This window comes from Anneissia japonica, unplaced genomic scaffold (assembly GCF_011630105.1).
Source record: "Anneissia japonica isolate Jap-2015-1 unplaced genomic scaffold, ASM1163010v1 scaffold3867_len840240_cov202, whole genome shotgun sequence".
Lineage (NCBI taxonomy): Eukaryota > Metazoa > Echinodermata > Crinoidea > Comatulida > Comatulidae > Anneissia > Anneissia japonica.
Window position 1 is genome coordinate 544,371 of NW_022715965.1, and position 15,729 is coordinate 560,099.

Consider the following 15,729-nt stretch of genomic DNA (forward strand, 5'->3'; position numbering starts at 1 on the left):
GGACAAGAACAGCAGTGAGGTTCTAGGGTCAGCGCCTTGTGCAGACCCAAACATTCATCAGTGTAAAGCTAGAGCAAGCAGAGAGAGTAAAGTCTAAATTTCACTCTAATTTCCCCCTAATTTTATTAGGTTAAAACTTTGTCCACACTATCAAATTTTCTTTGACAAAAAAATTGTTGTATGTCCATATATGGTCAGGATGTGCCTATATACAGTATGGTCATGATATGACCATATTTAGACATGTCACATGTTTTTTTTCAAATAAAATTTGATAGTCTGGACAGGACGGAAGACAGGAAATAAACCTTTTACTCAAAAGTATCTTTTTGAAATTTGGTGGTTAAACCGGTCATATTATGATTACAAATGTGACGAAGGTATGTTATCTTTCTCTACAGAACTCATCCAAAGGTATTGTGGTCACAAAAACCGAATTCAATTTTGTTAAGTGTCCGGTTGAGTGGGGTTAATGAAAAAGAGGTTGTGGTTACGAAACATTCTGTATTTTTCAGGTAAGTTTACTTTTTTTTGGTATACTGTCCATTGTCTAGTCCAGTAGTGGATCGTCTGGGGGGTAAAGGGCACCGCTGTTGCCCCCCTCTCCTCCTAATTTTGAAATTGTAGGTCTTCCCCTGAATGATAATGCTAGGCCCACACAAAAGCTTGTCATATCCATTGCAGAGCAAGCTATCCCTGACAATCAGTCATCAAATGACTTAAATATGAAGAGTAATATGTGGTTGTCATTGAATAATTGTTACCTTCTTAAAATGATAACTGTCTTGGTTTAATGACATAATGACTTTGACGTTTGACAACATTAACCTGTCCAGATCAATTGAATTTTGTGAACATTGATTACATTTACTTATTTTTTTCTAAGCACATTCTATTATATATTCCTGACATAAATCAGGTTTTTGTATGCCAACCTCAACAGGCACGTGTTTCATCAATCTTTGTGACATGAAGTAGAAATTTGAACAGATATTATTCTTTGATCAGATATTTTGAAACAAGCAATAACTATTATCCATCTTTTAATGTTCGTTCTAAGTGCATTTTTACAATATTTTATTCTGATGGCGTTTTACGTCAGGAGAAATAAATGATGTATTTCCCTACATGACGTGTTATCATACTAAATGCTTTAGTACGTTATAAAAAAGATCTTGCAAGTGTTTTCGCGAGTATTTGGGAACGTACTGACCATTCAGTAGAATAATAATACGTCAAGTTTAGGGCAAAATATCATTCATATATTATTTTAATATTGATGATTTATACATACGTAAATGCATGCATGCATATATTACCCTTTTCAGCAATCTAGTCAGGTTTTAATGTCTTGTTTTACTTTCCTTTAATGTGCTTTTAAAAAAAATTTTATTCTTGTTTTTCATTGTATTCTATATGCTTTTATCGATAAAATAAATGATATGATGTGATATAATGCATCCAACCATTTCATAGTTATTGATCCTGGCAGATAAAAGAAAGAGGTGAAATATTGTATAAAGTGTTGTTTGAATCAAGAAATATAGCACCAGGGTAGTGTCCAAACTGCAGATTGAGGTTGTCACCATCTCCGCCAACTGGTGTGTGTGTGTGTACCCCAGTTGGCATCGGTAAATTCTTAATCTTTTTACTTTTCGGGGTTCCAGAGCCTCCTATCACTGTCTCTTATACACATCTAGATGTGTATAAGAGACAGCCCCCCCCCCACCCCCAGCCGAAAAAAACCAAAACAGAAAATAAAAAAAATTATGTGTGCAGTTATTGATTGAAAAGCAGTGTTTGTAGTCTTTGGTATAATCTTTTTTATTTACCTGGCATGGTCTGTCAGATCTCATTCTCAACTAGCACTTTAAGTCAATCAGGGAAACAAGGGCAGTTAACCTGCATCTGTTTGAGAATGTTTTTTCTCCTCTTGAAAATTTAGTTCGACTGAGTAGAATGCAGAGCTACAGGAATGCTGTTCCAGAGTTCTGGTTAAATTTGAATGAATTCCATTTGTATTTTTTAATCTAGTGCAATCATAGACATAGTTTGTTATGAGTTTAATTTGGAGTTGTTCGGAAGCGTGCTAACTGACAACCATGTAGTCGTGGCTACGGGTAGCGAGGTTCTGATAACGTTGTTTAAAGACAAAGAAAATGTCCAATGGCCAAGATTAACCAAGTCGAAATCAAAGGTATTTGCAATGATATAATTTGGTTTAAAAGAGATTATTAAAAACAGTTACAGTATTTTAAAATTAAATAATAATATTATTCGGAAGGTGATGCGAAAGACAGACTGCAGAATCAAGCCGAGCACTCGACTGTCGTTAGCCAGCACCATTGTATGGAGAATGCAATGCTATGATGCGCGTGCATCTGAACATTATTGATGGCAATTCGATCAGACTGCCATTGACAATCAGCAGGCAACGTCGCGTTGTCTAGTGCTTACCGAGCGTATTTGGATCCGTTGGCCGATGGTCATGCAACATATTGAGTGCCCTGCTTTAGTGTTCTGTCAGCTTACGATCAGGTTGTGTTGATGCAACTCTATAACGCTCTATCCATTAATAATCCTGTTGCACAGTAGATACTAGTACTAAACGCAATAATTAGCATCCAAATTTTTACGATAATTACAAATGTTCAAATATTACTGCTGTTTCTATCTCTTTAGTTACCGTTTGTGGGGATTGACTTTGAACGCTGGCAAGACGATTCTTCGAGTTCCGATGAAAGTCACAAGGAAAAGCTTGTCAAACAGTATCCTAAGCCAAAATTGAAAGGTGAGTCTAAAGTATGTTTTTAACATAAATTTAAAAATGATCATATTCCATTTCTACTCAAGCTAGGAAGGTAATTCAAAAGCAAGAATTATGATGTGACCTATCTTTTGAACCAGAATGCTCACTTTTGTGAAAACACCTCATTTGATATTTTTACTTTTTGAAAATATATTAATTATTATATACCAACTACATTCCAGGCATTTGATTGGTTAAAAGCTTGGCAACCATTCCCTCTAGTGCCTACAATCTGTGAAGTGGTATATAAAACAAATATTTACTGGGTTTCAATCGGGTCATAGTTCAAAATATAAACCGAGTTGATCTGGAGGCTTTTCTATGTTCAGAGATGAAGTAGTGGGACACGGTACAGCCTCCGGATCACTAATGGCTATATTTTGAACTATGCCCCTTAACCCAGTAAATATTTGTATATTATAATAGATAAAAAAGTAATGAATAATAATAATAATAATAATAATTATAATAATAATTATAATAATGAAAATTAAATGTTTTTCTCAGAAAATAAAAGCTCTTATTTTATGTTTTATACTAAGAGGCTTACTTTCGTGACAATGCCTCACATTTTATATTTATAATTTTTTAAATATATTAATATATTATAATAGGTAAAAAAAAAAAAAAATAATCAAATTTTTTATTTTTTTTCCCAGAAAATACAAGCTCTAGTAAACCTCAAATGGTGGTACTACCAGAATTTGATACATCAAGTGAAAGTAGTAAAGGATCATCCAGTTCTAATGGCGGGGATGAATTTAATGTTTTGGATTGAGTTGTAACAGTACTATCAAACTAATACATTTACTATCTATACCTTATGCTGCTATCTCATTGATAGCATATCAATGAGATCAATACCAATATCATTTATTTAAAAAAAATTCCCCACTTTAAATAAACGCCCCCTCGAATAAACGTCACCTCTAGAGCTCGATTTGGAATAAACAGCTCCCTTGAATAAATGCTTGAGGCGTTCATTTTTTTCCTTGAATAAAGGGGCTCTAAATGACTGTAAGCAAATCTAAGGGAAACAACATCATTCTTAACACATTCTATTAATGTTCTACTTCAGTAGAATTACATTTTTTGTAACCGTTTCTCGATAAGTCTTTATGATCACGCAATAACACATTTTGACGGTAATAATGTGTTGTAGCTCAACATTTACCGTGAAATTGAGAGGTGTTTACTTGAGTATACAAGTATCAATTTAACACCAAAAAAAAATAAATAACGCCTCCCTCGAATAAATTCCCTTTTAAAAACCTTCTCAAAAATAAATTTCCCCTGGCGTTTGTTCGAAAAAATATGGTAATCACACCATATTAAGTCATGACTCGCATGTTTACTTCTTATTAAAATTACCCAGTAAAAACACCTAATCACTGTATTTGCAAAATTAAAATTGTTGATTGTATTTGTCTTCTTTTATTTCCCTCTCATGTTCATGTTTTCTCTTGATAATTTCTAATCGCAGAAAATAAGTCTTTTATGACTGCCAACATCAATATACATTAATAGGCAAATATGAACTGAAGTAGCCTAAATTAAAGATGAAGAAAATGGTGTTTTATTATGTTTACCCAACAGTTTCTGTATTAATTAGTGTTATCAATTACTATTAATAAATACTGTCACTTTGAAAATTTAAAGAAAATAATTGAATTGTTTTTTTTATATATTTAAAAACCATGTTGTTTTTTAATTGAAAATTACAATGAAAATAAATTTTTCTCTCAAGTTATCAGTACTATAATTATTGGAACTTTTCACTAAGCCACATTCCCTGAGATATTAGAGAACTTTCGATTGCACGACAATGGTAGGACGTAATCTACGTATGCAGAGAACGTTAATATGTCCGGTAGGACGGTCACACATGAGTGACACTACGAAAAGATTTATTAATACTATTCCTATAGTCTGCAAATCATTGTAACATATGGATTTCAATACCTACAGTGATTTGAGTTGTTGCTTGATATTGCAAGTTGATGAATCATGTTTTTGAAATATGCAATTCAATGTTTTGTATTAATAATTTGTTGTTTTTTTTTCATATTTCTTAGGTGGCAGTATGTCTTAATATTTTTAAAAAAAGGTCATTTTTCTATCTTTTAAGCTTTCAGTCTGTGCATGTTAGATTTGTAATACTTTATAAAATATATTTTTTTCAATATATGTAATAGAAGAGTTATACAGATCTTAACCTGTCTCTTATACACATCTAGATGTGTATAAGAGACAGGAGATAAGATATTCAATGTAAAAGGAAGGAAACACATTTCTGTTTTGTTTAACAAAAATGCAGGAAACACATTTGTGTTTTGTTTAACAAAAATGCATCTAATTTAAGAAGAAAACTCATTCATATCATAATATCATTGATATCATTCATATGAAGTCTTTTGAATTAAGTTTTTTAATTCATTTATTTTACTCCATTTCAATAATGTTCTAGAATGGATTGTGAAGATAATACAGAAATGAATCTTGTATTTTGTTAAAAAGCGAAAATAACTGTATAAATTAAATTTTTGTGCTGAACTAACATAACAAAATAACATAAATTCAGCGACAAAAAAAACCAACTTTTTAATAAATATAATTTCGATTTCTAATAAATATCTTAAAACTTGTATTTATAATTAAAATCGCCTCTAAAAGGCTACTTGGCAAATTAAAAGTGACGTTTCGCAACTTTACGAAAAGGATAACGAATACGGTTACGTCATCAAATGTTCAATCAATCCATCCCCTACAGAGCATATCTTTAACAACGTAGGCCATTCATGCCTTTTAAATGAATAAACGATCATATTCAGTTCAGTTCGTATAATATATTGTCAAGAATATTTTAGGCGCATATGACGATAATGCTGATGATGTATTCGTATTCGTCGTCGTTTTCGTAAGGTTGCGAAATCTCCCGATTGTTAGGAACTGAAAAAGTTTTGCTCTTCTACATTGAGTTTTTGGAAATTGTATGTTTATTTTATATTTTTGAAATTATTTCAATAAAATACTTTTGAATTTAATCAGTGTTATGATTTGATGGAGTCCATTCATCACATAATTTGCAAGTTTTTATGATAAAAAAAAAATAATGGAAGTATTTCAACCGTGGCACCATGCTATAAACATATCATAATCTAACTAAGCTCGGTCTAGATTAGCAAATTTTCTTTGCTAATCTTTAGACTGCATAGGACTAGTAGATATGTAATGTCTTGGTATACGACTGACTATCGTTTTAACCATAACCATTGTACTTCTGATATTTTTCCTCAGCTGACCTCCGATTTTTACCGAACTATTATCAACTTGATTAAATGCACTTTTATATGTTGTTTATAATATGTTTATCTGTCAACTGTTGGGTTGGCACCATAGTGCTTTCCCTTTTTACGCCGAGGTCTTCCTGGGCCAATGATGGGCTTTTATCAGGCCATAGTGGCCTGTGTCGTGTAGTTTGTGATGATTTTGCTATGATGTTTATTGCATGCGTACCCAAATAGAATAGACCGACGAACCCTTCAAAATAATACCAGTGTTTTATTTAAGTCTTCGTATAATGTACTTTATGTTAACACATCAATTAAACCAGTTTTTTTAATCCTTAACATTTCCTTCTATTTTCTTCTTCATTGCCTTTCTTAAACGCGCATCCATTTCGGCTGCGCTTCCTCTAAAATAGTTGCATCTAGCTTGATCATTGTCATTCAAGTGTGTTTTGCTGGTTTCCATCTTTGATTTCTTGGCGGGACAATTTGTCTCAAAGTTAAACTGCAAGCGCTTGAACGTGGCGAAATCGTCTGCAAAGCTAGGGCCATACTCTGCTATTCGCTCGTGTAGTCTTTTAACAAAGTAATCATACAACATAACGTCTGCTGAGTTCCAGCCACGAATCTGCCTTCGCAGATCCTTTCCAATTTTATGATGTATGTGTTGTCTCCCTCTCATATTTGTCGATATATAAACCATATCTTGTAGGTCCCAGCATAATACCTTACTAAGTAGGACTAAAGATTCTTCATAAAATTCATTTATTAATACTAGATCCATCTCTCGGTCTAGCTGTCTTATTGTCTTATTTATGAAATCAATATTTTTGAAGTTCTCTTCGTCCAAACCGAAATCATACATTTGGTTGTTGTGAATATACGGCTGTTTATCTTTATTAATACGCGGTGTAAATAATTTCGGCCTTTTCATAAACGCTTCAAAAGATAAGGAATACCATACCCCATATATGGCCTTGTCGATGTTAAAGAAAGTGAAAGCAGACTCCAGCTGTTTCACTGGGTCTCTAAGTATCGAAATATATACAGGATCTGGTTGCATGAAATTATCGAATATTCTACGAGTGTAACGAACGTGTAGCGTCAATATATTGAATTTGTATTTTTCATAATTCCCTATTTCAACTCCAGGGGGCGGTATAAAGGTCTGATAGGATGTGTTGTTAAACTTCTGATTACTAAAATGGAAAAATTTGTCCTGGCCAAGTTTCCGAACAAACGACAAGGAGTGCTCATATCCGTACACATCGATGATTCTTGACAGAGTGGTACTTCCCGTTTTGTGAGTTTTGACGAAAACTATAGTCTGCCTTGGCCTGCATTCCTGCCTTCTGCGGCTAGAAAGACATGTAATATCGAAAGTCAAACAAGTTTTGAAATAGCCTAAAGCTTTTTCCAGATCATCAAATTTTTTTTTTACAAAAAACTGTTACTTGCCTATATATGGTCATGATGTGCCCATATATAGTCATGATATGCCTATATATGGTCATGATGTGCTGTCATCATGACCATATTTAGGCATGTCACATGTTTTTATCAAAAAAAATTGATAGTCTGTACTGGGCTGAGACTACATTTTTGTAAATTTTATTGTATTTTGGTATGTGTCTATGAACAATGCTAAATTAATAAAATGAAATGAAATACATTTTCTTTGTTGTGCTAATAATCTTGAAGAATAAAATATTAAATATTTAAATTTCTTTCCTTTGCTATATTCAATCAAGCTTTTCATAGGATATGGTACCGGTACTGATGGTGAGGATTACCGGTACACATTTCTGATACGTTCGTTCTAGACACTTTTGTCTAGAGCATTATTATTCTACATAGGCCTCTCTTATAGAAATGTAACATACGGGTGTTAATGCACTGAAAACACTTCTTTGTTAAAATGCATAAAAATATAATATATGACTGCATTGTTTGTTTCTGAATTCAAATTATTAAACCTTTCTATGAGAAGGACATTTGTAATTAAATTCCAATATGCCTGTATAATTATGCTCTCTCCGATGCTCTTTGATTCAACTGACCAATCATCGTCGCTAAAGAAGTCGGCGATAGCGTGTAGCGATTTTTATGGAAACCAGGCTCTTATTGTGTTAAAATACCCCTGAACGCGTTTGCAGTGTCTATCATGACATATTATTTCCAATCAATAATGACCAACAGCCAATGAATGTCCAGAAACACGGCAGTACGATGACCGAAATGAGGGCGCCACTTAAAAACGTTCCGTTTGAGTTCTTTATTTGGAAACGTTGACACACATACGTAATAGGAAAAAATAAAGTCAATCGAAACTTGGGTCGCGGTCTGCTTGTGGAAGAACATGAAAGTTGCGGCATATACCGTAAATGCTCAAATAAGCGCCGTTCTCGAATAAGCGCCGCACCAAACATGATTTGTTTTCGCTAACCGCTCTCGAATAAGAGCGCCGCGGCGCTTAAAATTTCGAGTGAATACATGTGTGCAATGAAACGCTTTAAGAAATAGGGTAATAAATACAATGTATATACCTGTCTCTTATACACATCTAGATGTGTATAAGAGACAGATATATATATGTATATATGTATCTGTGTGTGTGTGTGGGTGTGTGTGTGTGTAGGTTTACGGAGGTGTAGTATAAGGCTTTTCTGTGTCCCTCCTCGTAGGATAATATAATCAAATGGAATTTCAAATATTTTTTTTTAACTTTGGTATTGAGAAATGCTTACTTTACTTCTGTTGCGCTAACCTGTCGCCATAGAAACGGTCCGATCAGGCCGATGGGTGTATGGATCATCGACAGATATGCGCATATCGTCATGATAGTAAAGACGATCAGCAACGTCATACACTTCTTTGACTGTAAAACAAATAACTCAAGTAAAATAACGTATAACGCCCTTCAACTACTTTTACACTGATCTGCTGCAAGTTTCATTTCATTCTGTTAGGTTTACGTTTCTTTGGAAGTATTTAAAATTACTCTTAAAGACCCTCCAATCTTCTGTGGCCCCCATATTATTCTATCTCTATCTATTCTAATTAGAGAACAACACTGCTAAAAAGCCCGGTCCCAAAAAGTTGTCTTTAATTGGAGGGAGACCTGTAGTTTGTGAAGTATTATCATAGATTGGATTCCCTTTTGTGCACATAGTTTAAGCGCTATTTAAAGGTAAAGGTAGGAGAATAACCTGTAACTTGCAGCGTCATTGTGCTGAATTGCGTATGGGCGTGGTCCGTGACTACCAGAGCCGTAAAGAGACGCTTCTTGGTAGGTACATGGGTACATGTTCACATCATTCCACAACGACAGGGGCTGAAATGAACCATAACATCGGGGTAACACTCTTCCGAAAGATGCAATATGTGTTCTTTAGAGTGCACACGAGCCAGAAGATGTATACACTGGGCTCCATTTCAAGTCCTTATCCGAGAAGACTTTTTCGACCAACCGATCCATGGGGCGAGGAGCGGCTGGAACTAGCGCCGATGTTAAGGCTGTAGCTAGCTGCGCCCCTGCCTTACCGGTCGGCCTACCAGCGATCCGGTTTTTTTTTTTTTTTTTTTAAGGCTTATTGAGAATTATAACGGTACTTAAGTGTTGGATTTCGTTTTGTTGCTTCAGATGGCTAATAATAATATGAAAATAAAATAAATTAAAGAAGACTAGCATTATTATCGAACAAATTGTGGTGGAGAATTGTTTTTCAGCAGTAACAGCAATAAACTAGCTTATCATATCGGTAATAAGAGACAGAATTGGGCTATACTCGGTACGTGATACACATGTATGCGATGAGTTAAAGGCCTACTAGTGTTATACATCAGGAGGTTTCTGTACCTACTATTATCTTGTTTAATTGAAAATATTGATTAACTTACCACGTGTAGGCTTACCATGACTGGAAGACGGGTTAAAGCGTACTGCTACCATCAAGTTAAATTAGTTTTAGAATTCAAGAACAGTACGTTTCTGAATTTCTGAATGACTATGCCTATTGAGTGCATAGATCAATAATTATAATTCTTCATTGCGTTCTGATAGGCCAATATTAGCCAAGCTCAGACGGCCTTCTGTCTGAATGATCCATTAAAACATGATTTATATTATATTATTTTATTGATCCACTATAAAATACTATTATTGAGGCCGGCTTCAGTTTTTCTAGGTTTTAAAGAATTTGTTTTTGTTTAACCTGGTGCATTCCTGAAGTAATATTATGTCGGTAAAACTATCGATAATTGCAGTATCAAATACTAATGAAAACAAAATGGAATTTGTTGAAAAATCCTTGTATTAATCTTACATTAAAGATACAGCAATATACAGCAAATAATGTGCCTAAATACGACTACATTATTTCATTGTGGGTATGCTGCAGTTTCGCCAATTATACACGGAATGCGTATTGTTGGTACTGTATGTAAGCAAGGACGGAGGTATGCACTCTATGTAGTGACTGCTCTCGTTATAATTGTGATCATAAAATAAAATAACGGCGGTAAAGTTTTGAAGAAAATTTTTTTCTCTGATACAGTATTTGTAAGCTGTTATAGCATCGCCATTATTTGTAGACTGTTTCAAACCAATGCATAGATAATGTAAATAATAGGTAGAATTGTTTGCTGGTGTCTTTGGCGATGCATGTGATTTTATTTGATATAGCCTAATAATTGTTATTTTTTCGTTTTGAAGGTACCTGCATCAGTAGAAGGACGTTGAGATATTATCCGACGGGTTTCGCGCCAGCATGTTTTAACTAGTGCTAAACAATTGCGCAGTGAAGGTCCGTTTTCTGACGTTCATTAGTCCTTCTACCATATTATACAGTATTTGATTTTCCGTTTAATTTTGCCTCTCTCAATCCATTGGTGAAACCAGTGTGATAGGGCAAGTAGCTTGTCTTGCCACCGTCGTTTTTTTTTTTTTTTTCATTTATCTAACAGCATTAAGCTTATTAATGTTGCCCATACACAGTGCATTAGAAAAATCAGTGTCAGCCGGTCCGATTTTCTAACGCTATCTTTAAGCTTAATTTTAAGATACATCACCATATGGTTTGGAAACCCGTACTTAAATTCATGTTTAAGGCACAAGCCCGTATTCAAAAACTATGTACATTGGATTTTAGTGGTCCATTGTTACCAAATTTTACGACCACACTCTTGGCCAATATTATTAATTATACAATGCAGGATAAGAAATAACGTTTTATTAACCAACAGGTATTACCCGCGGGCGCACGCACAGTACACCATGTGACCTAGAAGTAAAATACTGTATATTATTATTATTATTATTATTATTATTATTATTATTATTATTATTATTATTATTATTATTATTATTATTATTATTATTAATCATAAACAGTGGGCGACCCTACAAACTATTTTAGCGACCTTACTTTGGATCGCGACCCATAATTGGAATACCAGGGCTCTATTAAATAGAAATTCTACTAATGTTATGTTTTAACAAACATTCTTCAAACGTAGGCTTAATTTCCTCAAACAGTCTTTGAAATTCCAAGATAACGTGTCTACGTGTCTAAATGATCCCGAATTTCTTTCAACATTAAAGCATGGTTTCCATAAAGTTGCTACAACATTTTCACTGCAATCCTTCATTGCATTTAATTTATTTCGTCTTGACACCAACAAAGGACAGGTCTTAGGAGAAGTAGACGGGATTGTCAAAAAGCGAACTTGAATCAACTATGAAGTGACTCTCACACCTCTTAATCCTTGCTCTGCTTAGCTCTCTCCGATGCTCTTTGATTCAACTGACCAATCATCGTCGCTAAAGAAGTCGGCGATAGCGTGTAGCGATTTTTATGGAAACCAGGCTCTTATTGTGTTAAAATACCCCTGAACGCGTTTGCAGTGTCTATCATGACATATTATTTCCAATCAATAATGACCAACAGCCAATGAATGTCCAGAAACACGGCAGTACGATGACCGAAATGAGGGCGCCACTTAAAAACGTTCCGTTTGAGTTCTTTATTTGGAAACGTTGACACACATACGTAATAGGAAAAAATAAAGTCAATCGAAACTTGGGTCGCGGTCTGCTTGTGGAAGAACATGAAAGTTGCGGCATATACCGTAAATGCTCAAATAAGCGCCGTTCTCGAATAAGCGCCGCACCAAACATGATTTGTTTTCGCTAACCGCTCTCGAATAAGAGCGCCGCGGCGCTTAAAATTTCGAGTGAATACATGTGTGCAATGAAACGCTTTAAGAAATAGGGTAATAAATACAATGTATATACAGCGTTTAAATGAATAAATAACACATAATAATAATGTTAGTCTTAAAGAGCGCCTAATGCAAAACAATGCTTCTAAGCACTTACCACATAAAATAACTTGAAAAATGGAATGACGCCATAAAATATCCTAACAGTAACCAAAAATGAAAATACAATACATAGAATTGTCAGAGTATTGTAATAATAATATCCCTATGACACTGTTTACGTACATCATTGTCTTTGAAAGTATAAAAAGCAGTACGTTGAGTCTGTCGGTTATTTGAGTAGATGCACACACGCTATAACTGCTATTTTGCTATTAAAAAAATGCTCTGACAATTTTATGTATTGCTCTAATGTTGATTTTTTACAAACATTTCTTTCATATGCAATATGAATAAGTAGGCCTATTTATTATAGAGTAAGCATATACATTATAAACTCTAATTTTACCACTGATTTACAGACGGTTCTACAAAATCCTTAAATTTTATCAGTCAATATACAAAAGAATATAGCAAATACGCTTAGGCCTACTGTTTGTTAATTGACAGTGATTTTTTCCCAACGTGTTCTATTGTAAAATTATAATTTAACAACTGTGTCCGCTCGTAATTTGCCTCCTAGAATTTCTAAATGTTTACATCCTTCAGATAGGGGCATATTAATTGCTACAATCAACACATAAGCCTATAACTATACTGTACTGACATAGCCAGATTCAGAAATAACATACTACGGTATGCCAGGTCGGACATATTATCAAGATCACATACATACCTATCGAGGTTACATACCTACTCATTGATTTTACATAACTATCTATCGATTTTACATAATTACCCATCGAGCACATAACCCATCGACTCAACATCCCATCGAGTTTACACATAGGCCTAACTACCCACTGGGTCTACCATAACTACCCATCGAGTCTCACATACTGGTAACTAACCATTGAGTTGTTTAATAATAATAATAATAATAATAATAATAATAATAATAATAATAATAATAATAATAATAATAATAATAATAATAATAATAATAATAATAATAATAATAATAATAATAATAATAATAATAATAATAACATTAACATTAACAATAATAATAATAATAAACTTGGGGAAAACACTGGAAATTTTACAATTATTCAAGAAATTAACATCAGCTTCAGCTATTCTGCATTTTTGAAAAAGTTTTTCCAGTCTTCTACAATCGTCTTTACTAACATAACTGTTGTAGGCCTAAATAAAATCATGAATAGTAGATCCAAACGATCTCGACAGGATATGATAAACAATACAAATTTAAAAGCAATAAACCAAGATTTAATAAACATGTTTCTGCGCCTGTATCACACAGTCATCTTCAGTAAGTAGTTATATAGTGAATTATTGAATACTGGAGTATAACGACTAAGAAATGGGTGCAGGCTCGGTATATAAATCTAATGAGGTACGTTGCCAGGATTTTGAAAGGTGGGAGCCGTTATGCGAGGTACGTAGTACCAAGCGGGGGTGTCAAACTTGTAACTTTTGTTCTGTTGTATGGTCGAACCTCTCCTGCATGACTAGAGTGTTCCTCTGTTTTGAAAGAGAGAGCCAATAAAATTAAATAAAATTAACTCGATGGGTAGTTATGTTAAGTCGATGGGTAGGTATGTGACCTCGATGTAATTATGTCCGGCCTGATGTGCCATAATGATATCAATTATAATCAATTATTTTCACACTGTCTTGACTAACAAGGTCTAAATAAGACATTTTGGCCACTGAACGCCGTAGCATTCATACACGCATGAACACTGCAGCTATATTCATATTTATCAGTTCACATAATTTACCAAAAATAGCACCCTCTAAAATTTCTGTCTTAACTGTATGGGGAAAAAATAATGCGTTCGGGACTAGAACATGTTCTAACATAACCAATTCCAGTCACGAAAACTCAATGAAGCATGAATATTAGGCCTATTACATTTGTCAGAGGATTTATATTTTTGTAGGACCTACATCTAACTCAGTATTTAATGACAATGGTTTACCCAAATTTTCCCAATTTTCCAGAGGACTACTTTTAAGCATTTTTTACAGCAAATTTTCGTTTCAATTCTCATGTCCTTTTACTCCGCACTGTATACGCTACTAATATAGTTTGAAAAAAAAACTCTGCCACACAAATTAGTTCACATTTTCTAGACGCTTAAAAAAAATATATTTTCAGCTACGCTCGGTCCCAGTTTTCTTCTCAGTCGAACGTTCTCTTCCCTAGATATGCTGACATACTGTATTACATACAAATGTGAAGTTCTCGCTTTCTCCCTTTTGGACATTACAGAGGATTTCTATTTTTCAGTAGGATCTACCTCTTAACCTGTATTTAACTACTAGATTACACTTTCCTTTCAACTTCGTTACTTAGAGAGTTTCGTTATCGGCCATCATCAGTCCTTATATCGAGTAGCGTCCTATTAGTATCTGACACACCACACAAGAGCGTAAGTCATAGCACTAGTCGAGTCTACGTACGTTACATTACATTTTATTCAATTTATATCCTAGTTTTATCGCCTCCTCTCTTGCAGGTCTATTTTCGCTAACTCTACTTTTAGAGACTCAGATACGGTACGGTATTTCACCATACCATTTATGTAGTTTAATTCGCAAAACCGAATGTTCATGAGATTGTGCGTTTCCTTCCTGTCAGGTTTATGAGCTGTATGGCAAGTTTGCTCGAGGGGGGTGGATCTATCCTCATTCGGCCGTATCTCTTGTTATACTCTTACTTTTGAAGTCATGAGGACAACAAAAAAAAAATTATTTTTTCCCAACATATATTGTAGCATAAAAATATGGTAGCATAATAATAAGTCATGAAAGTCACTGAAATGATAGATTTGACTTTTTCTGTAATATAAAGGTTCTTTATTTGCAACACATTTCGATTACTTCTGCAACATTCCTAAACCTGAATGTTGGTGTCAAATTGGGAAGACAATTTAAACAAATAGTGTGAAAGTTACTATTAATTATGATTTCTCAGCTGTTAACTACAAGATAATGTAGTTTATAGATTTACACTACCGTATCTACGCTAGGTGTGGCTCCGATTATATCAAGAGATATATAATCTTAACTTTTAAATATCTTTAAGGACTTGATAATTTTCTATCCGGTACGCTACTGACATATATACGGTACTCTATATAAGACGGATCCGTCTGCAGATATTGGGATTCCTTCCAGTGAATGCTTAGTTTATTTTGTCATTCTGATCGGATTTTCACTACTGTTCCGTTTTAATTTTAATTTTAAATTGTTTTGCATTATATGGGTCTCTTATACACATCT

The 15,729-nt window shown here is 34.0% G+C and overlaps 2 protein-coding genes across 3 annotated transcripts in view; one reads left to right on the forward strand and one right to left on the reverse strand.

Moving 5' to 3' along the window:
- The window catches only part of LOC117109479, a 35,993-nt gene extending 30,961 nt beyond the window's left edge, over positions 1 to 5,032 (forward strand). For both annotated transcript variants that reach the window (XM_033251839.1, XM_033251840.1), the window contains exons 45-48: positions 402 to 515; positions 2,035 to 2,197; positions 2,683 to 2,791; positions 3,469 to 5,032. In XM_033251839.1, coding sequence (XP_033107730.1) covers positions 402 to 515; positions 2,035 to 2,197; positions 2,683 to 2,791; positions 3,469 to 3,587 — 505 coding nt within the window. In that variant the 3' untranslated portion in view covers positions 3,588 to 5,032. The remainder of the gene's footprint in view (positions 1 to 401; positions 516 to 2,034; positions 2,198 to 2,682; positions 2,792 to 3,468) is intronic.
- A 1,162-nt stretch (positions 5,033 to 6,194) lies between these two features.
- On the reverse strand, positions 6,195 to 7,450 carry LOC117109512 (galactose-3-O-sulfotransferase 3-like). The gene has a single exon (XM_033251882.1). The coding sequence runs from the start codon at positions 7,157 to 7,159 to the stop codon at positions 6,428 to 6,430; it is 732 nt and encodes a 243-aa protein (XP_033107773.1). The 5' UTR covers positions 7,160 to 7,450; the 3' UTR covers positions 6,195 to 6,427.
- Positions 7,451 to 15,729: the final 8,279 nt, after the last annotated feature.